Here is a 24,172-nt window from a genome sequence, read left to right as displayed (position 1 = left end):
CTCTTGTTTTGATCCTAAAATTTTAATTGAGGTTGTTAGGAATAACATTGTTGTGAGTAACTTTCATAATATGTTACATTCTCTCCCAGCAAATGGAACATGAATTACAAGGAAGTAAGTACCAATAAGCTGTACTGATAATGGAGACTTTTGCATACAACTTACTCCTGCTGTATTTATAACAGTTTTAAGCAATAATAACTTAAATAAAACTAAGCAACATTTCATGTGAATTAGTGTTAGTCTTCAAGGCATGACTTTACAGGCTATTTGTCATGGTTGTCCATAAGTTGTAGATACCAGACATATATTGGGATGAAGTATAAACCCATTTGCCTACAAATTTTCACTACAAACATCTTCCTTTGACACTGATTTAAATGTCAGCATTAGGCACTTTCTACCATACTCCACATAATATAACTAAACTAAACTAACTCCATGGTGCAATGGCCCTTTGAGGGCCAAGGGTCTGCCAATGGCTTTTCATTGGATGATACATTATCAGCACATTTAGTCCCATCTGCTGTTTATGCTGGCTTTCTAGACGAGTGTATGCTAGCATTGCTTTCACTTAGTTCCCGAATTCTAATAATGCCTGGTCAGCAACAAAATTTTGGAGCGCATCCCAGGGATTGGATCTCGGACTGCCCCAAGGCAATCATGCTAACCATTCAGCTACACATAATAATAATATTAATCCATGGTGCAACAGCCCATGAGGGCCAGGGCCTACTTACCTACCAACTGTCAGCCTGAGTCCCATCTAACCAGTTACGGGGTAACATGTGGTCAGCACAAACGAACCGCCAGTCATTTTTGTAGGTTTCCGTGACCAGGTTACACTACTCATTTGTAGCTCCCCAATTTCCTCACAAGGATGGGTGGCAACTAGTTCCATACACAGGCCGAAATCTCAGGATAAAAGTTGTTATACTTTTCCCAGGAGACTTGAACCTGTTCGCGTCCCATAGCAGGAACCCAAAGCCTGACACCTTAGACAGCACAGCCACACTGCGGGACTGGCTACACATAATACCTAGTAGAATACGACTACTGATTATATTGACACCATATAGTGGCGAAGCGTGCTGTCTCTGGAAGGGTAGGCACAGGACGGAGCAGGGCTTGGGGGGGGGGGGGGAGATGTGATTTTTGTTAACAGTAGTATGTTAAAATATAGCCCCTAGAAAATAAAGGCGAGTAAAATAAACTAAATCTATCAATCAATTATTTCTTTTTAACTTTTTTCTGCATATAATTCTTCTTCAACAGGCGACTTTTTTAAAAAAAATATAATATGATTTAGAAAATGATGAAATGCTAAATGAGAACACGGACTGTGTAACACACCGACCAGAAAATTTCAGTTACATGGATTTTCTCTATACGTTTGCATTGTACGTACTTTGCCCCATTTTAAAAGTAGCGCGTTTTCAGTTATGTCACTAATCATGAAAGGAAATTTCGTCTCAATATCCCTTTCCTCAAAGAAATAAAATACTTTCCCTCTCTGAATCGAGATTGGTGTGGGGCACATCCAGCAGCTAACACTTCGCGAAAAGCGGTTTCTGAAAAGAGCTGAAAGCACCAAACTTAACACTGGTAACCAACTTGCATGCATTATTTGCAGTTAGAATTCTAATAATGCCTACTTTGATAGGTTAGGAGGCCAGGCTTAGAGGTGTTAGCAACAGATTTTCGCTACATGTTAGCAGCTGGTGTGCTCCGCTCCCGGCACAGCTCTGAATCTTCCATGGAAACACTGCTTCAACAAGCTCTGTACGTCCACTGCCTGCTTCGTCACGCGCTCGTACACGATCGGCACTCTTCGGAAGTCAGGGAGAGGGGGTGAGAGAGAGAAAAGAGGCCAGCCTCTCAGGTTACATTACAGGCGAACGCACCCCTGAAATTATGCTTTCCCGCACGAATCACATAGGTTGTTATGGGACCAGCTGAGGCACTCTCGGGCGGGCCTCACTGAATGCTCAGATACGGTTCCAGGCAGGGTTGCAAACTTGCGGTAATTATCGGAAGACCAAGAATTTCAGTTTTCTTTTATTAAGCGTCGTTTAATGAAATTTATAAGTAATAAAATAATCCGTTATAGACAAATATATTAGGGTAGGCCCGGCCTCCGTGCCTCATAGGACGCTTCGCCACTGACACCATAGTTTGCATTTTTCAAGAAAAACGTGTATTCTTACATCTCAAAATGGTGTTTATGTGTGGTACAACTTAAAAGATTCAAGAACATGTCATGCCACTTTTTTTCACTAGTAACACACAAGATAAATCTTTGCTGGGTTTTTCTTCTCAGAAGCTGGGGCATGCATGGGAAAGTGTGTCCAGTTCTTTGCCTGAAGTCTTAGAGGTATTGTACCAGCAGTAAGCTTTTCTCTGGTACTATCAAGCTGAACGAACACATCCAGGGAAAGAAATAAACGAAACAGTAGTGTGTAACGATTCACTCTGTACAAAAACATACCCAGGGAAAGGAAGCAGGCCCGTAGCCAGGCAGGGGCCAGGGGGCTCTTTTTTTAAAAAATGGATTTGGTTTACAAAGCCTCCCTGATAACCCATGAGCCCCCCCCCCCCCCCCCCCCCTGGAGATCAGTTCTAGCTACGGGCCTGAAAGGAAGAAGGAAAGACTTGCATAACTGGAGCCAGGAGAGGTACAATGAACACCATCTGTAGGGAATTTCAAGAACTGACCTAAATAGGGACCTCTGTATTGTGGGAGAGATAGTGTGTAGAGTGCAGAGCACATACAAGGCCAACCAGAACTGTGTGAAGACACCAGTGGGAAGAATGGAGTGGTTCAGTATAAGTAATGGACTAAAACAGGGAAGTACTCTTTCCCCACTGCTCTTCATAATTACAATGGATGCAAGTAACAGAGAGGTGTGGAAGAAGATAGGATAGAAAGAGATGAAGGCCCTGTTGTTTGCTGGTGACTTAGTAATATGGAGGAACAGGGAAGAAGAAGTACAGAGACAGCTTGATAGTTGGAATGAGAAAATGAGGAGAGCAGGAATGAAATTCAATGCAGAAAAGAGCGAGGTGCTAATAACAAGAAATAGATCCAGAAATGAACCAAGAATAAAGATGGACACGGAAGAGTTGAGGGTAGTGGAGAGCTTTAAATATCTAGGAAGCATAATTGAGAGAAGTGGAAGAATAGATGAGGAGGTAAACAGAAGAGGACAAATGGGTGGTGGACTATATCAAAGTGTTCGAAGATTAATATGGAACAGGGATGTACCTATGAAATGCAAGGAGGTAATATTCAACACATACTATGTGCCAATAATTTCATATGGAGCAGACTTGGACAATGACAGAGAGAGAGACAAAAGAAAGATGCAGGCAGTGGAGATGAAATTATTAAGGAGTATATTGGGGAAGACTAGAAGGGATAGAATAAGGAATGAGGAGATCCCACAGACAGTGGGTGTGGTGAAGCTTCAGGACAGGATAGATCAGGCACAGATGAGGTGGTTCGGACACATGAAGGGAATGGATGCAGAAAGACTACCAGTAAGAGCTTACCATGCACAAGGAGTGGGAATAAGGCCAAGGGGGAGACCAAGATGTCCGTGGAAAGAGCAGATAGCGGAGAGTGTTAGGAGAAGAGGACAGGATTGGAACACCATGGAAAGAGAGGAGAGGAGTGGTGGAAGACCAGGATAAAATGGAGAGGCTTGACTTCTATGCCAACCCAGCCAGAGGCAGAAAATGGCAAAGAATGATGATGATGTATTGTGGATACATTAAATAGTGTGAAGACAAAATTAAATCATGCAGGTGTGAGAAGTCACACTGTCTGTCCATGACTTACCCCAGTCTTCATACTACCACAAATATATGACTATGAACTCCAATTGTCTGCTACCTGCTTCTATTGCCCATGCTTATGATATCTAGTTAGATCGTTTGATTATAATGTGAACCAATGGTGCAATCTTGTGGCAGAATTTAAAATTAAAGTAAAAAGAAGAAAACGTTGAGTAGTTATTTATGGAACATTACAGAACCTAGCTTGTATATCCTTGCAGTAGTGAATATCATCATCATCTTAAAAGCTGTATATCAATTTCAGCTTCATGTTTGCAAGAACAGTTCCACTATTGTAATAATGAGCTAAATACATTTTTTGTTCACCCGAAAAAAATTTACTTACATTCTCTCACCTAGAAATTCTGAATGGATCTGATTTTAGTATGGCATGATTTTAAAAATTCCATCTGTCTAAAGGCTGAATCACACGGAACTGGATTTTTGGTAGGAATGCTCTAGTTGGCACTGGGCTGGCTACCTCGCTGGCTGCTAGACTGGTTTTGATGACTAGACCATGTTCTAATTACAATACCCATTCTCTGCTAGTTTCTTTGGAAGAGCCAATAAGAGCAAATGTTTGGCCATGTGAAGATATTCTGAGAGTTTTTGTCTGTGGTTTCCAAGTGTTGGTTGTCTTTGTTTGCTGCTCGATGAAGGAAAAAGTAACATAAAATTATGTTTATTCGTGTTCATTAAAATTTAGGAATTTATCCAAAGTGATGACACTTGTACGACAAATGTGATTAGTTAATAATGAAAATCATTATTGCCTGTGTATTAAATGTTTGACATATTTAGCTGAACAATAATTTTTTTCCTGTGAATTTTATGCATGAATATACACAGTGCGGCAATTTGAAATCGAGACTGGTGATGTAAAAAATAAACGTCTTCATAGAAAGTCACTTACCTTGGATCATTCAAAGTAGGACCCTCCTGCATCCACACATCATAGTGCAATGCCTACCAGTGCATGGAAGGATTGCTGGAATTCGTTTTGTGTAACGCTTTTTAAAATCCATGTCGTAGCCTTCTTGATTGATGGTACATCATAAAAGTAGGAACCTTTCAGTGCAGATTTTGGTTTAGGAAATAAAAAATAATCACACAGAGCCAGATCCGATGAGTAGGCAGGATGTGACAACACACAAAGTCGATTTAGGCCCTAAAAGTTCTTCGCAATCACAGTCATGTAACTTGGGGCACCGTCATGAAGCAGATGCCAGTTGCCATCATCCTGATACTCGGGTCTCACACGTGTTATTCCTTGCATCAAATGTTTCAGTACCTCAAGATAAAATGCAGCAGTAACAGTCTCTCTGAAATTTCAGTCTTCAGTAATGATTGTCCTCACTTTCTCAACCAATTTTGGTGTTCTCACCATCCCTGCTACACCTGGATGCTCGTCGTGTTCAATTGGCTCCTGTCCTTCACTAAAATGCCTGAGCCATTTAAATACATGCGTACAGGATAAACAATTGTCCCTATAGACTTGCTATAACACGTGAAACATTTCCGCAGCAGTTTTACCCAAGAGCAAACAAATTTTGATGTTTACTCTTTGTTCCATTTTGAAATCACGACACATGCACACTTTCAAAAACACCACAAGCAGCAATGTCACTCAAGGTCAACGAGCTCTGTGTCGATTGATCGTGAGAAACCCGTTACTTGTTCGCACCACAGAACGCTTGCACAGTGGTGCCACCTATCGAAAAAAAAAATAGTCTCTATTTCAAATTGCCGCGCTGTGTACATACCTGAGTCCATTGAAAAGCTTGTTGAGTGCACATTAATTACCATATTTTCTTTCGAGCCAATTTATAGCCCATGCTTTTCTTTTAATTTCAATTTTTAATAACAGCAGCAGCCATTCTACTACAATGTTCTTCAAATCGTTCCATCCTTTTAGCTTGTCTTCTCTGCACAATGCCTTGCGGAAACAAAAGTATACTGACAAGTGCGGTAACAAGTGTCATGTGAGGTAAAAACTAGTAGGTGAGCCAGTACCACACAACTAGTCCAAGTCAAACTGGAAAATCCAGGAGGAAATCTATCCTCATGTGATTCAGGCATAACTGTATACAAACTTTCTACATGTATGTGCTAATCATGTGATTTATCTTATTGTTATCTTTCTTGCATTCTAACAGTCAACATTGCTTGTTTCCAGATGAGATGTTACTTCCTCCAGATTTCAACCAAGAACGTCGTAGGAGCTCTAGTTCTAGAGGCAAAAGGAATAGCATAGTACAAGAACTAGATAGAGACGAAATCATCAAAAGTTTAAAAGGAGAATTAACCAATACCCTTTCACGTTCCTTCACTGAAAAAAGATCTCATCGCAGTAAGTATACTGTGGCAGAAAGTCCGATTGGGAAACTTGCACAATGTAATTATCAGTTTTAATTGAAAGTACTTTTATTATTTGTGTGTGAAATGTTTGAATCTTTAAATTGCTTTCTTGCAGAGTTATTTTTTTCTGTAAAATGGTAGGACATGATATGTACTTGTAAAAATTAATTCATTATTTTGCATTAGTCTGATATCAGTAATATTGTATTAATTTATTATTATAAATTTTATAAGTATACTTATCTAATGTAGACTAGGTAATTGAGACCTGAAAAGGAACAACTTGTTCATAACGTAAAACTAAATCTTTCTACATATCAGTGGAAATGTGTGGTGGAAATTTCTAGCTGGGGGATGCTTGGTCAAGTTAGGATAGGTTAGAGGATGCTTTCATGATTCAACATGGAGACAATGGAGCAGATGGGAGATGCTTGCACAAATTATCCCAGATGAAGGATACTTTATGCAAATTTTCTGGGGAGATGTCCCCCTCATGCCTCCTCCCCCCCTTCACTTCGAGTACTGGAAGCAAGTACCACTCTCCAACCAAAAGCATATTCCACTCTCAAATTGTTGTCATATATATAATGCTGGAGATATTCTTTATTATTCTCAAAGAAATTCAAACTTATTTCTTGCTCTATCAAGATAAACGAAAATTGTAGAGTTCTTCTAACAAGAAAAAAATATATATTGCACATGTATCAAACAAAATGAGTTATTAAATGAAGGTCTCAGGTGTAAAACATGGTAAGTGACATTTTGGTCATTCTTGAGTTAAAATGTGCCATCCTTCAAATTTTGAGTGAAATTGCCATGTCTGCAATTTGCATTGGACTCAGCAAAGCCTTCTGAAATTGGTAAACAGAACACGAAAACAATTTACCTACATTATAGTTTCTAATAACCTTTTTTCTTAATGAACTCTGAAAAGACCGAAATGTCAGTTACCATGTTTTTCACCCAAGCCCTTCAAATAATTCTTGAAGCTTTCCTGGCAGCGAATGATGAAGAGGTTTTCCCTGGATATCAACCAGATTTTTTTCTGGATAGGCTTCCAAGCTTTTGAGAGCTAATGTCACTCTCATCTTCAGAGATTGAAGTGTGATCGCCGAAGATGAGAGTGACGTTAGCTCTCAAAAGCTTGGAAGCCTATCCAGAAATCACCTGGTTGATATCCCAAGAAAACCTCTTCTTCAATGTGAAGCATATTATTATTATAAACCACTCTTCATATTTGTGAAGAATTTCTCCAATTATCATAATAATAATAGGAAAATATTGATTACTGTTTCTTAAATAAAGTCTACAGCAGTGGCAGTGATTAGGGGGGGGTTCGTATGGGGGCACTTGCCCTACCCCCTACTTTTTGCCATTTTTGCCCCCACACTATGTCCTCTTAATACTAAGGATTCACTACTAACAAGGGAGGTTATCTAAGTGTCCCCCTCCGATTTCCATGAAACTTGGCAGTTGTATAGAGGGGCCCAAGGAAGAAATACGTGTTTTTTTTTCCGGCTAAAAAACTGTTTTAGGGGGAAACCCCCCCCACACCTCAAATGTCAAGATGACGACAAATTAAAGTGGGGATCTGACCCCGAAACCATGTAAATATGGCATAGGAAGAAACAGGGGCATAGGGTCCCTCTATACACCTGCCAAATTTCATGGAAATCGGAGAGGGACACAGGGGTCAGATCCCCACTTCAATTTATCCTCATCTTGACATTTGAGGGGGGTTTGCCCCCTAGAACCGTTTTTTAGCCAAAACATAAAAACTTGCATTTCTTCCTTTGGGCCCCTTTATACACCTGCCAAGTTTCATGGAAATCGGAGGGGGGCACAGGGGTCAGATCCCCACTTCAATTTGTCCTCATCCTGACATTTGAGGGGGGTTTGCCCCCTAGAACAGTTTTTTAGCCGAAACATAAAAACACGCATTTCTTCCTTTGGGCCCCTTTATACACCTGCCAAGTTTCATGGAAATCGGAGGGGGACACAGGGGTCAGATCTCCACTTCAATTTGTCCTCATCTTGACATTTGAGGGGGGTTTGCCCCCTAGAACAGTTTTTTAGCCGAAACATAAAAACACGCATTTCTTCCTTTGGGCCCCTTTATACACCTGCCAAGTTTCATGGAAATCGGAGGGGGGCACAGGGGTCAGATCCCCACTTCAATTTGTCCTCATCTTGACATTTGAGGGGGGTTTACCCCCTAGAACAGTTTTTTTTTAAAAAAAAACTTAAAAACACGCATTTCTTCCTTTGGGCCCCTTTATACACCTGCCAAGTTTCATGGAAATCGGAGGGTGGCACAGGGGTCAGATCCCCACTTCAATTTGTCCTCATCTTGACATTTGAGGGGGGTTTGCCCCCTAGAACAGTTTTTTAGCCAAAACATAAAAACACGCATTTCTTCCTTTGGGCCCCTTTATACACCTGCCAAGTTTCATGGAACTCGGAGGGGGGCACAGGGGTCAGATCCCCACTTCAATTTGTCCTCATCTTGACATTTGAGGGGGGTTTGCCCCCTAGAACAGTTTTTTAGCCGAAACATAAAAACACGCATTTCTTCCTTTGGGCCCCTTTATACACCTGCCAAGTTTCATGGAAATCGGAGGGGGACACTTAGATAACCTTCCTTGTAAGAGAAAGTAAACTTTCCTTGTCCTCTAGTTTTGTCATCCAATAACCACTACTGGTCGACAGTATTCATGAAAAAAGAGTAGTTTTAGTTAATCCAACAGCTTGCTTCGTTGTAATGTATTTCATAAAATACCAGATATCTTTCATACTTTTGAAGCTTGTGTGCTTTTGTATGTGTGTCAAGGACCTAGCTAGAGAGAGGTTTGGGGTGGGGAATCCACACCCTAAGTCAGCAGTTTGCCCAGTCCAAAAAAATAGACACCCACCCAACTCTTAGATCCTGACTATGGCCCTGGTGTACGTGTGTATGTAGTGATGTATATCCTCCATACATGTACTTTATATATGCATTTAATGTTTCTTGTAAGCAATTATTATGAATAATTAGCAGCTTTCAAATTAGGTTTGGGATCTAATTTATGTTATATTTAAAAATTTTATAAGATATTACTATTATTGGTTTCTTTATGATACTGTAAGAAATCAACTTCCAGTTTCATTGTTATTACAATATACACAGAGGTTAACTTGAGAGGTATCGTGTATTAAAAAGAAATGTTAATGTTAGATTAACGTTTACTTTTAATGATGTTTCTGTTCATTTTAACTTTTAATAATATTCTTCAATATTTCATACTGAAAATCTCAGTGCTACTATATTGCCCAACGCAATATGTATTTTTCTCAAACCTTTCTCACAAATTACATTGTACATTGTCACAAACAGAATTATCATTAGTTTATGTTCATTATTATCGTAAGTATAAAAATGGAATATTTGTTAAGAAGAAGTTTCAGGATATAACAACTGCAGGATAAGTTGAATTTAATATTTACTAAATTCTTTCCTATCTCTGTCCACTAAAAATTCTATCTCCTCTGTGCAATTGCTCAAATATCTTCTTTCACATTTGGTGTTTGTAGCATGTTTGATATTTCACATTCATTAATGTCAAGGCATATATTACCACTTCCATCTGTGTGTTGTTTGTAGCATGTCTTCAATGAAATGTTCAATTATTTCAATTATGTTTAATGTTCTTCTTTACCATTTATATTGTGTCTGATTATTTGTTTGCAATTATTTGTTCCTAATTTAATAAACATTGTATTTCTTGTGCTAGAGTAAGGATGAAACAAGTAAAATCTGCACACCCATTTCACAGTATTAATTTTCCAGTTTAGAAAAAATTTAAAGATATTTTATGTAACAAATAATATCTAATAACCAGTTACATGCTTAACTTATTACATGTACATATAATTTCTTCACATTCGAAGTTAATCTGGAATTTAGGAGATATACCAATATTTGAATGGAGATAAAATCCAAGTCCAAAATATGAAACCCATGTGATAGACATCTTTACAAGTGAAATTGTAAAGTTAAAGATGGATGTGGCCAACTTGTATCCAGGCAAAATGGAGGCCTTTGCGGCCTGGTTACGAATTTTGTTTTCTTCCTACCAGGGGCGAGTGCTGACAACCTCTGTTATATTGTCAGTAAGCCAAGGCCTCAACGAACGGGAAGTAGAGATGGGCTCCTTCCTGTATATGGTTTCGACTGTAAGTAAAATTTGAACTGTACAGAACATTTAGTAGAACAAATTGCTTATTTAGAGTAGTTACATCCAACTGTACAAGCTTCCAAATGAATTGATGCGCATAGAAAATAAAACTGAAGCTTGCAAAAAAAAAAAAAAAAATCATTTTAGAAGTAAACCAAGTATTCTTCAAGTAATGTGTGCTAGAAAAGTTTACATAAAAACATGCATAGTTTATAATTTGACAATTCTTGGGTGGCTGATAGTTACAATATTATTTAAAATGTTTATATGACACATTTTGAAATTAGTATTACAGATGCATGGTTGTAAAAAAAAAGATGATGTAGTTTTATTCTATGGTAGAAAATAGTTTCAGTGGTCGATTAAATAAATATTATTAAGTAACTGCATCCTAATATATATTACATTATAAATAAAATTAACACTTTTCATTTCATAACAATTATATTGTACTTCATCTAAAAAGTGAAATTATTTGAACTTACAGTTTATTACATTTACATTACTCATTTGTTTCAATGTTGAACGATTTTCAGATCATGCCAAATTATTTGCAACATATAAATTCAAGGGAGAACAAATATTATACAAATGCACACTTAATTATTTGTCAATTAATTCTTCATTGGTGATTTGGTACTTTCTGTGTACAAGTTTTAAAGCAACTTTAGAAATTTATTCACTTCACTTGCAAAACTTTTTCTTAATGTATGTCTGAAAGAACACAAATGTGTCTTACCCCTCAGTAAAAGTGCTGAAATCCTGTTGATGATAACTGGCTGATAAAATAAAACATGCCCTAATGATTCAGTACAAATGTATTTTTGTTGTCAGTAGATGCATGTTAGAAGGAATTAACTTGTAACCGAATGACATATATATTTTTAAGTTACAAATACACTTTGAAGTTTGCCTGGAGCATGGAACATCACTGTGTGCAAGTTTATGTACAGTAGTAAGAATTATATCCCATGCCAGAAATTTGTTCTGCAAAATTGTCTACCATCTTAATTCTGACGGATTTTTATGCATATTTTGTTTGTTTGATGTGTTCTGCATGTAAATGTTATGTCTGTCTCTGTGAAACATGGCTTTTCATGCCTATCTGCAAATTCTAACTGAATTTCCGATCCAAACTGTCTCAACCTTTTGGGCTAGCCTGTCCTGTGTGTCTACCTCTGTTAATTGCTTTGATGCAGAAAAATGGAGCAAGGTAAGATATGTGAATGCTAAAACAATTCAAAGTATTGTTTTAATCGTAAGGTAAATTCTTATATAAGGTAATGGTTGTTAATGTTTACGCTAAATTAGGTTAGCGCAAAATGTTAATCACTTGCAGACGACGAGGAAGAAAGAAGGTTTGTTGCTATTTGCATGAAATTTCCAAGAAAATATGCCTAAAATTTACTTTGCAAAAATAAAGTACAGTTACATAAACAGATAAACAAAAGCAAATGTTTAATCAATAATAAATTAATAAGCATGCTAATGCATACATTTTTTGACAGCACATGTTTTTTCACATACTAATATATCATCATCTTTTATTTGAAATGTACCTTCATGCATATAATGTTAACTTCATTCTGATCTCAGCATTATACCATTTTAATTTTTTTTCTGAACCTTGCACCCTCCTATGGTACTTACTAAATTCTTCTCACGTACCTAAAGACACGTTGAAAATATCATGCGATGTGCATGTTCATACGAGAAGCACCATCTTTCTGCCTTTATCTGTCTCATCTGTCCTCTTTACCTCTTCTACTTTTTAATAATTCTTCTTCTCTCTAATTTTTGTACAGCGGACAAACTGTAACTCGACAGGTTCCATTACATGGTAAGAACACTCTTTATTCGTGGTTATGTTGGCTCTTATGAAAATATTAAGCAATGATTTGACATTATTTAATCGTTTGATGTCTGGAAACCTTCGATGTTAGCAAAGGGAAATATTCTTATCTTGGGCTAAGGAAAGTATTGTTGAGTGATTGTTTTTCCTTTCAGATTCAAACGATATTAATAATGTGATTACTAGCTATTAAAAGGTACATATACGAATATTTTTATAATGAAACGCATACAGTTGGTACAGCAAATTTTCTGCCATACACACAGAAAGTGCTTCTTTCCGATTATATTTCTCCTCAAACTGCCAAAACACAATATTCAATTAGCAGTGTAGCAGTCATTAATTATGCATCAAATATCATTTACCTGAATTCACATACATGCAATATCCACAATAGTGTTCTAAATTCAAATATTTTTCACCATTCAGTAGAATTAATAGTATATAACAGAGCATTAATTGCGAAATTTCCATTAAAACCAACAGCACTGAAAAATTTGTCTAGGGAATGTTGGAGCAAATTATGTCTCCAAATTATAATTTATTGTGAATCTATTTCTACTTATTACAGTTAGTCCAATTTTTCAATGAATAAATAAATCATAATCCATTAATGTATACATGCTTTTGTAAAGTCACCAATGCTTACTCACAAAAATTAGCACTAGATACAAAATATGAAATGCTTTGCATTGCAATGTCTTTTATGTACACAAATATAAAACCTGCTTTTCACATATTATATTTTACATTTAAATGTAAGACGCCTTAATTTTGTTTCAGCTATATATGCATTCGTATACTTGTACTAATAGCTAGACATTGCTTCTATGTAATGTAGCTTATCTTGTGTTGTATCTTTTAGTTCGTATACTTTGTAACATTGGTACACATTGCATTACATACTATTTATAGATATATAATATCTATTCTAGTGCTTTTATTCAGAATCTTGACACCTTTCTTGTCACACTACTTGTTAGTTTTTCCTCTCTATGTTCCTTAAAGACTAAGTGTAAACAATAGTAAATAGTTTTGAAATGAACAATGTTATGATGCTTATATTTATGTATTTATGTGGTTTGTATACGTGCTAATGTATTCCAAAATGTGTTTGTTATTTTACATGTTTAGCAACCTAAGAAAGCTTTTTATGTGATGCTTTTATAAATATCTTCTGGTGTGATTACATAAAGTTGTATCTTCTTGCAAACAACACAAATGTTATTAAATTAAAACACAAACATTACAGTTCTAAAACTCAAGTTGAAGAGAAATTTACAGTGTAGAACACTGTTGCAATTTTAACTTTTTATTCATAGTTGCATTTTTTAAAAACATTTTCATGAAGTGTTAAAACAAACTTTATATACAGGCACACACATTTGCATAGTATGAAAAAGCAAATAACATCCATTGGCGTGAATTAATACTTAAATCTGCATTCGTCAATTGCCATAAAACATTCAGATACTCAATCTTTAATTCTATAACACAGAATACTGGCACAACAAGACTAAACCTAATTTACAAAACCAAGGAAACTTTATACATCAAACAGATCTCCACATATATTCAGGAGATTCAACTGAAGATACTATGGGTCGGCATAGTTGTTGGGCTATCAGTTTTTGCATGTATTAATTTAACCTTTCAATTTGCTCGCAGGGCAGAAAGACAAGAAAGATAAGAAGCAAGAAGCCCCCTCTGGAGTCGCAGCTAGCAGCCCTTCAGATGATGAAGATAAATGGAGGTATGCAACTTACGCTAGTATTACTTTATCTAACATTCTAACTATAATATTCAATTAGAGATGTACCTCTATGAAATGAAAAAGATTAAAAGTCCTAGGACCTGTGCAGAACTTTGTGTCCTGCACACTGTACTTGTGTGCAGAGGGGAGGGGCAGAGTGGAGCATGCTTCCTTACAGACCAAGTTGAACAGATGGAGGGAAAGATGAACGAAATCGCATTAGGCGGAAGGTTATTTTGCTTATGGTCTCTCTCTACTGCTGTTTCTAAAGTGAATACTGCATATTTTGCTTACTACAGGCCTGAGTAGGAGCAGTTTGGTGAATCTTGGCTTCGATGAACCTGCAAACATGGAAGGACACATTCATGGTGTCCAGACTCAAATTCAGGAGAAGTATCTCAGGGCTGTCTGTATCCACCACACTGTCCACCATTTGTGTGCATAACACCTTTGGAACAATGAGAGACATTTGTTCCTTGTTTCAAAGGAATGCACTAGCAGCAAAAATACTCAAAGACATCTTCAATATTGTGAGGCCTAAGGAGCAGCGGCGTATACTCTGGGTCACCTAGGTAATCGGAGATGACCCGGCTATAATTTTTTAAAAAGTTGTTTTTTTATTTCTTCGCAATATTCTTCCAACCAATCTTTGAATCACATATTTCTTTGCTTCCAGCGCGCGAATGTTTTCAACCGTTTGCCGCGGAATGTCCGTGAGGCTTTTTCTCCAGCTGGTGGAATCTGGTGACGTCAGGGTGAGATTCCACCGGCTCCCTTTAAAACCCTTGACGGGAGGGGAAGGAAACACTGCTTCTCAGGCGCGGTTATTCCGTGGCAAGGGTAAGCTCCTTCTGGAAAGAGTCCATCGGTCGCACTCTCCACCCCAGAGCCTTTGCCGTTCCCTTGGCTGGCACCCTCTTCTGCCATTCTTCCCCGATGGCCTTTGTATCGTAGGAGCTGTGTTGTTTACGACAGGGAAATTTATCAGGAAACAGGTTTTGGGTTCACAAACTGAAAAGGAAAGAAGAGAAAATACATCTGAAAATGCGCGACAAACAGAGAAATCTGAACAACATTTGCGAACCAATTCTATGAAAATTCTCATTTTACGTTTGCTTCTGTCTTCCTGATCTCTGCTATTTCAACAGATATTGTCAAAGAAAAAAAAAAACTATTACACCGACCTCCATTGCGGAGTGTTAGCACAGCTCCCTACGACACCAGAGCTCCAGGGTTCGAATACCGGTCTAGGCATGGGTGTTCTTTGTAAATGTCCCTTCATCAATGTCATATCATCACTCGTAGTGATTAGCCAAAAGTGGCAGAAAAGCGACGTCAAATAACAGTTTAATCAATCGATTAATGAAGTAATTAAACTATTTATATGCTTACTTTTTTCATTTTTGTATTTTAAAATGCGTGATTACTTTCTTTGTAGCCTTCAAAACCAGTGAGAGTACTTCTTTCACAGAAATGAATAATTTTTAAAAGGTAAAGTGTTCCCCTGTGCTTAGCACCACGCCATGAAGGCGTATAGGGGTGTGGGGGTAACGCCCCACACTTTCTTGATCCGGTCATGAGTGGGGGTGATGTGATCAGCATCATGCCCCTGACCGCCTTTACCCCCCAGGGTTTCCCCCAGGTACCCATGTTATTCGACGCTGGGTGGCTATCAGAAATAAATTATATATATATGTACACATATATTAGGTAATTTAAGTTACTTTCCCCCCTCTTTAGATTAACAATGATCATAATGATAAAAGATGTTTGAATGTAAAAGATATAAACAAAAAACGCAAGGATTCCAACTTATAGAACCTCGCGCATCGCAGGGAATATAAAGCTGGGAAAGGGAATTTTTCAACATCCATAGGGAATTTAATTCTGTGTCAAGCAGGAAGGAACCACAATAGAAGATTGGCGCAGGGAATTGAATGCGTGTTGTAGCGATTCGAGAATTTAATATTTGTTTAGCTGTTAGTGGTTTAGTATTTGTGCTAGTGCTGTGTTCACTGAAGTTAAAGGCAATGAATGGATATAATACAATATTTGCGTGCGAAAATATTTGGAACGGGATCTTTTCCGGAGAAATTTCAAATAGTTAATGTAGGTAGGTCAGTAGCATCTCTTGTACCATAGATCTTGAACTTAAACTTCCGTGTATAAAAACAAAAATCGGGAATGCACGAGTGACTGGGTACTGGGGTAACTTGAATTTTACACTTAAATTAATATTGAAGGTTTTTATTTCACTACCGCATTCCTTTCATATTGTTTGTTACAGGTTTTTTCTTATAGATTTATTATATTCTCTTGTTTTATCATTTGAAATTCTAAACGTAGATTAACTGCAAGTGCAATCACAACAATTATTCGACAGTGGTCGCAACAATAAGGTAAAATTTTTCACACATATATTCATAAATCCTGTATGGATGTTGAGGTAAATTTGCAGGGAGACTTCAGGAGTGGGTGGATGAATCAAGTGTCGGAGATTACCCACTAGTTAAAACCAGCACACGCCACTGCTAAGGAGAGAGAGAGAGAGTATGCAATACGATATTCATCATCAGCTCTTGTAACCTATCATAACCTGTTTGAGTCATCTATCTGTGAAGTGAGGGGTAGCATCTTCCCAGGTAGGAACATTTTGGAGCGTTCTTTCAGCTATACCCATGAGCAAAGCAAATATCCTTCCACATATTAATTTTCACTTCAAGAGCTGTCTGTCTGACAAAAACAACTGTGTATATGCAACACCAGTGCTGCCTTCTCGATGGAGTAGTGAGGACATTGTCATCTTGTATTCAAAGAGTGTCAGGTTCAATACCTAGTGGAGGCACATAGTAGTTGGGACCCTACCTGATTAGCCTTTCTGTGCATAAAGTGAGCTTAAAAACAAACTCAAGCAAACAAACAAAGCAACAGCAGTGCAAATGTTCTTTGCAATTGAAAAGAGCCAGTTTGTCATGTCTCAGCTAGTGTGTGAAGAAATTTTCAGTCCCACCCTGCCTTTGTCTGTGTATCTATAAATCACCACATGGTCTAGCTGCAGGGGTACAATATGCAGAAAATGTTACTCAAATCTCGAGATAGCTAGGAAAGAAAGCCATGTGAAAATTTGAATTATTTTCTGCTGCAAGAATTGTTTCACACTTTGACCAAAGTGCCTTGGGTTTGCAGCAAGAAGACAAAAATGTAAAATTATCCCCAAGAGTTCACTGAGGAGTATTTCAGGCACTCTCTCTGGTTACCCTGTTTGAATGGGATATCAGCTTTGGAAGATAAAATTCTGACGACAATGGACTTATTTGTTTCATTTCTGTTAACTTCCTCCAGAATGCAAGTCTGCAGAAGATGGAACAGTTGAAGAACAAAGTGCAGTATGGAAACAAAAAGAACAATTATTTTCTGAACTGAAAGGGAAGTATGCTTTAAGGTGCCAGAAGTGGTTTGTAATGGAGCAGCCATCGAACTTATCATGCTCACTAGACACGTATGACCCTGCATTATTTGGAAGCATTCATGTCCTTCTCCACGTACTGGTGACAATCCTCATCTTGACAGTCTCTATGAAGGGATTGTTTTTCATGATGAAGATAAAAATATTCTTATACAACTGGATTATTAGTGACAGTTGGATACATGTGGCATCACTTTCGTGATCCGGTCGTGAGTGGGGGTGATGTGATCAGCACCATGCCCCTGACCCACTTTACCCCCCAGCGTTTCCCCCAGGTACCCATGTCATTCGACGCTGGGTGGTTTCTGGGGCCACTTCCAACATTAGAAAAGTTCCCGGATTTGAACCGGCCGGGGATCGAACCTAGGACCATTGGCATGGTAGTCAGACACGTTACCGACTGAGCCACTGCGGCTCTATAGACACTGCATATTGAAACAGGGAATGTATATAAGGGTATATAAGGTTAATCATTATTCATTTGTATATCCCTTGTCCAAAAAATTGTTTGTTCACAGCAGGGGTAGAGTCATATTACACTTTCATCTTGCTCAATATTCCACAGACTTGCTACAGATGTTAAGTTCTATACCCCCTATCAAAATTACATTTAGCACCCCCACCCCCTCCACCCCCTCTATGAAACAAAATCCCTGGATAAGTGTCTGTGGAATCAGGTCTCTCTGACCACCCCTTTGGGGGGGACAATTGAAATGAATAATGTTCTATTAAACCAGTTTACAAATAGAAGTTGAGTAAAATAACGGGCTCAGTACAATTGGAAAGCAAATTTTGACGGTCAAATATAAAATCACAAATTTGCTTTCAGTACTGAACAAAATTAAGAAGTGAAAACATATTTGTGTATAGTACAGTCATGTGATCTAACTTGAGACATTGCCCTAATGTGGGACAAACTACTACTTCATAGAGCAACAGCCCTCTAAGGGCCATTGCCTGCCAGAGAGACTTTTTGATTGGGTGACACGTGGTCAGTGTATCGAGTCCCATCACTAATGTTTTCTGGTTTTCATGACCAGAACTACTACTTCTTTTCAAGTACCTCCCCAAGTGTTCCCATGATGCTGGGTCAGCGCCAAAATTTTGGGACTCCCACTGGGATTCGAACCTGGAACCACTTGCACCAAAGGTGAAAGCACTAAACATTTGACTATGCAGGAGCCCACATGGGACAAAATAATTACTTTTGTTTTTGCTGTCTAATGAATACTTGCCAGGATTATTTTTCCCCATGTACAGGTATTTCTAATCCATCCAGAAATTATAAGTATTGTATATGTATTCTATAATGAAACAAGCAATTGATTATTAACACATTTTGTTGTTTCAACTCTCTCTTGCAGAGATCAAACTGTTATAAGTTGTTGTTTGGTTGTTGTTTGGTGATACAACCGCAAGTAATGTAAACAGGTTTCAATCCATCATTGCAAACACCTTATATTAAAATATGTGGGTTGGAAATTTAATAGTGGCAACTATTAATTTACAAATGATACGAAAGAGATACCTCTGTGAAACTTTTTCAGCCCTTCGATGTAGTCACCAGCATTGTGTACAACCTTTGCCAGCGATGTGGAAGTCGTAGTATTTCTGTAGCAGTGCCTGTTCTGTTGATGGTTCGAATGGAGCCATCTATTGCCTGCAGAATCTCTGGAACAGTTCGGAAGCGAATGAATGCCCTTCATCTTAGGGATCAAATCAAAGTCACAAAGGCTTAAGTCTGGGAAGTATGGGGGATGGTAGAGCATCTACCAGCCCCATCGAGCTAACAAATCAGCCACAGGTTGCGCTACATGCGCCTGAGCATTGTCCTGCAAAATTCTTTGAGGATTCAGCAGAAAGTGTCCTCTCTTGTTTCACAACGCAGGTTATGTTCCAAAAATGAACAGTAATACCACAAACAAGTTAATAAAATTAACTTGTCTGTGGTAAGACTGTGCATTGACGGTCTGTCCTGGAGGTATGGTGAGAATCACCAGAACTTTCACATTAATGAGGTTCCGAGTCTGACTACACAAATTTAGACCACCAACTTCAATGATACTCTATTCCTCTCAGCACTGCGCATGCACCTAGTGTTGGAAGGAAGAGTCCCTTTACTGGGAGGTAGCTTATGCATCAAACTAACATGTAGTATAAGTGAGAAGCACCAGTGCCATTTCATGGCATATATGCAGCAGTGTTGCCACCTATTAAAATTCAAACCCACATATCACTAATTTGAAAATAAGTACATGGGGTCCCTAACTTGGAACAGTGTTTAAATGGTTCTAAGTCATTCTTATTTTTCCAGGAGATGATTGTTAACAAGAGTTCAGAAAGAAATAAGAGCAGTGTACACTTTTGATTCCAGCCCTTATTAGACCTCTCAGTATTTATGAATGAGAAAAATATTTTTCAAAAGTACTTGCAAGTGGTTCTGTTTCCATTCACACCATTGTGGCCCTGTTTTCTAGGCCTCCTTCAGGCTCTCTGAGAACTTAAGAACATTAGTCAAAAGATAAAATGGGAAAACAGGAGGATGGCAGCAAACTTTTTAAAAGTTTTAAAACTTCTTGAAAAGTCTGGAGAAGACCTAAGAAAATCAGTGATCATTTTTTGTCCTTACTGTCAAGGTAAAAAGTGCTTATCGGAAGAATTTTCTTTTCTTTCATTACTTTGTGTTCATGTAAGTTTACTTCTTGTGTTATTTGTGATGGAATTAAAATACTGTATGATTTGAAGGGTAATTTTTACTTTTATTATTTTTTATTATTTTACTAACCTTTTGTAATGTTCCAAAGTAGAAGTTGAATGCTTTACATCAGATAGTTACTTAATATATGAATAATAGATGTGTTTTCACCACTGCCCCATGTTAGGGACACCCTCTCCTTACTTTGGAGATGGACAATTTCCATATTTACTTTGAAATTAATCAAAATACAACTGTTAAAGTTCAAAAGTGTCCTGAGTTAGATGAAATGACTGTATTTTATTTTTCCTCTTAGTTTTATGTAAAATATATGTATATATATATATAAAATTTATATGTTTTCATTAAAAATCATTTCTTCCAGCATGCAAGAAGGCCAGAACGATTCAAATGTCACCCTGGGTCCAGGTCAAGTTCAACCTCGTGGTTATAAGTTAGCTCCAGGTAATGAAATACATTTACCTGCTTTTGTTTTAAGCCTGAAAACAAAACAGGTCCTCAGATTATCTAAGTTATTGTCAATTCATTTGTTTAAAGTTTTTCTAAAGGTAATTATTTCAGAATATTAATAGTATTTTGGGGCATTTTCATTGGTGGTGATGGTGCACTACTATTGGAATCCAGAGGCCCAAATTTTTAATAAACACCAACTTTCTATTGTTTTACTTGTGCAACATTAAAACCATGTTTACCATAGCCATCATGAAATCAACCTTCTAGTTATATGAATGGATAGTCATTTTACGATAAAAATCTGGCTTTTTTGCCAATTGTGGCTAACCTATTTCACTTGAAGTTTGAGTTGTAAGTTTTGCAAAAAACTAAATAATTTACATAGTGTAGCAGCCAAGAGATAGTTATTGGCTTTTGCTTCTAGTTATTAATTTGTTTTTGCCTTACATGTGAATATATATGTGTGTGCCTACCACATATGAGCACGGCTGCACAATTATAACTAATTAAAATAGAGTGATGTATTCTGAAAATTTGACCTGGTTTACCGCAACAATTCTTATTTATTATATTAATTATATATATAAAACACCAATGCAGGCATGCAAGTAAAACAAAACCAGAGGTCCGACTCTGGAAATTTCTATATATATTTAAAAAGTTGTTTCACCGGTAATAAACCAGGTAACATGGAGGAATACATCACTATTAAAAAGTGGGACATTCCACTGAAACACCCTGTATAAGCAGTTGCTAATTTGCTTTACAAAACGAATGCACAAGAAAACAAAAGTCAATTAAGTAACTTCAATATTATACAAAATTTTGTGCTAGACACATCTTAATGTGATTATATTTTCATTTCCAGGACTATGTGGGCAATTGAAGTTGGGATTGATAATGACAAAAGGTGTACTCGAGGTGGAAGTTGTGTGTGCCAAAAATATAATGCGAAATCCTAAGGACAATCCTCCAGGTAAGGCACTTGAATACTAACTGCTTGTTTTTAATGTGAAACCTAAAAATACCCAAATGGGGCATTAATTCTAGTAGCTCCAGCAAAGGGGAAGGGGCTTGAGATGCTATAGCAAAGGAGGAATTGCTTAGAAAGCATCACAAAATGAAGAAAGCAATATATTTTAAAATTTGAAATATGGTAAAAATGTAGAATAATAAAAGAAACATCTTACAACTTGGCTTAAAGTAGCTGGATTTGTGCATGGAGGGGACTTCATTATGTTATGAGTAGAATAACCTAAATTTAAATCATTCAAATCACAAATTATCCAACATAAATCCAATATCAGTTACACAAGTCAACATTAATTGAATTTGTGAGGGTTCAATACTGATTTCTCAAAGATTCAGAACTGCCAATTCATATCAACCAGTAAACTTGTGAATCTGTTGCTTTTTGTTAACTTATCCATGTGTTCCCATTGCACAACCTACTTGTTTCAACGCTCACCATGAAGAAATGTAATTTTAGTTCAGACTGAATACTTCTGCATGACAGGAATTTTGTATGCTTATGTATTTTTTTCCAAAGGGAGTGCGAGGGGAGAAGAAGGTAAAATTGGACCCCTAATAAAGAAGCTATCTTCAATATTACTGCAACACATTCCTTATTTTTTTTCTTTTTAACTTTTCCTCTCTGATGCTACTGATAATTGATTATTGGATTGTATATATTTCTTTCATGCTGAATTCTCAACATTCCCTTGTTTGTGAAGCTGTTATACTGTATGTTAGAATGGGAAGTTTGTATTAAAATTGTTCTTACTGTGAATCCTTGTAATGCTTATTGTTGAGTCTCTGGGTATAGGGCTGGTGGCAACCCACCATCATGAGGAAATTGGGGAGCTACGACTGAGTAGCGTAACCCGGTCACAGATCTCTTATAATGGCCGGGGGTTCGATGTGCTGACCCCACGTCACCCCATTACTGGTTGAAGATCTCCACACCTCTAGGTAGGATTGTGGAAGGGAGACTGGCAGTTGGGAGATCGGTCTAGGCCCTTCAAGGGCTGTCGAGCCACGGGTTATTATATTTTACATATGTACATGACAGTAATGTGGGCCACTCCTCAAAGTGAAAATTCCTAGCTGGAGGGTGCTTGGTCGAATTTGAGAATAGGTGGGGCAAACAATCACGAAACAATGTTGTAGTTAGAGATCGGTTAGTTCATTGAACTCTCCAGCCTAACTATTGCCAATTTTTGTGGGAGTAGGAAAGGGTTTATTATCCACTTGTTTTGACTCATCTCACCCAACAGGTCGTTAGGTACCGGGGCTTGCCCCAAGTTGATACCTTCCTGGAGATGAGGCCTGCTTGAAAAGGTTTATTATCCATCATCCATCAAGAAACAATGTTATTTTTTCCAAAGCTGCTGATGCATTTGTGACAAATGTGATTGGGTCGCAGAATACCAAGTCTAGTCATAAATTTTGTTAGTTATAATATGATTTAAAAATTTAATCTAATACTATACCAGTGTCACTAGGTAAGGTTTTGATTACAACATTAATGTGAAAATTGACTTCATTTGAATATGAATGTTATTGTTATTGTTAGCATTCTGCAACTAGCACTGACGTAATTTTTTTGATCCCAACCTACATTGTGGAGTGGTTAGCACAGTGCATTACAATGCCAAGAGTCAAGGATTTAAATCCTAGCCTGGTGTTATTTGTGAGTATCCCTTCATTAATTCCATTTTATCATTACCCATCCTCATCTTCATGATTATGGCATAAAAGTGAAGGAAAATGAACCAAATGAATCAACGTTTTATGTAAGGTCCTTTGTAACGTTTTCTTCCTTGCAGATACATACGTGAAAACGTACTTGAAGGATGGAGAGAAGTGGATGCAGAAGAGAAAAACTCGTGTTATCAGGCACTCAGGAGAACCTCAGTACAAGCAAACTTTGCGTTATTCTGCCTGTGATGTCCTGGGTCGCTCACTCTTAGTTATGTTGTGGGAGAGACAGAAAGGTTTCGACAAAAACCAAGGACTTGGTGGAGCAGAGGTGGCGCTGGATCGCTTGCACCTGACCCAGATGACGACTGGTTGGTATCCCATGTTTCCCCTGCACACGATCGGTTCAGACTCCAATGACTCTACCTGACTCCGGTGTGTGTTAAACATTTCTCCAAACACCCACCTTTTCCATCCAGGCATCTGTATCGTGAACACAGAAGTTCTGGTTAGTGTCAATTGAGACATTAGTGTTTGCAGTGCTTCGTTTTTTGGAACAGTGAAGATGCATTGATATCGTTTGCTGAGGCCTTCAATTAGTAATGTTACATTAAGTTGAGTAATCTGCAAATAGGATGTGCTCTAATTTTATAAATTCTATTTTTTATGGTCTGTTATCATGTGAAATTTGCTGAGAACTGATTTGTTCGATCTCAGAAAGAAGGTTATGAGCTACATGTGAGCTTAATGTTTGATAATGTGTGCTATGTATATAGGAAAGAGTGCAGTAATCAAAATAAACTGAAACCTGAAGCTCTCTGGG

General features: G+C 37.6%; 1 protein-coding gene across 1 annotated transcript in view; it reads left to right on the top strand.

Annotated features, from left to right (window-relative positions):
* Fife (regulating synaptic membrane exocytosis protein fife) overlaps positions 1 to 23,936 on the top strand; it is a 428,989-nt gene extending 405,053 nt beyond the window's left edge. Inside the window, exons 18-23 of the mRNA XM_083129431.1 lie at positions 6,014 to 6,232; positions 10,312 to 10,407; positions 13,930 to 14,014; positions 20,561 to 20,640; positions 21,518 to 21,625; positions 23,478 to 23,936. Coding sequence (XP_082985557.1) covers positions 6,014 to 6,232; positions 10,312 to 10,407; positions 13,930 to 14,014; positions 20,561 to 20,640; positions 21,518 to 21,625; positions 23,478 to 23,779 — 890 coding nt within the window. The 3' untranslated portion in view covers positions 23,780 to 23,936. The remainder of the gene's footprint in view (positions 1 to 6,013; positions 6,233 to 10,311; positions 10,408 to 13,929; positions 14,015 to 20,560; positions 20,641 to 21,517; positions 21,626 to 23,477) is intronic.
* The last annotated feature ends 236 nt before the right edge of the window (positions 23,937 to 24,172 follow it).

This window comes from Lepisma saccharinum, chromosome 1 (assembly GCF_977018435.1).
Source record: "Lepisma saccharinum chromosome 1, izLepSacc3.1, whole genome shotgun sequence".
Classification (NCBI taxonomy): Eukaryota; Metazoa; Arthropoda; class Insecta; order Zygentoma; family Lepismatidae; genus Lepisma; species Lepisma saccharinum.
This window is presented reverse-complemented; position numbering and strand designations above follow the sequence as displayed.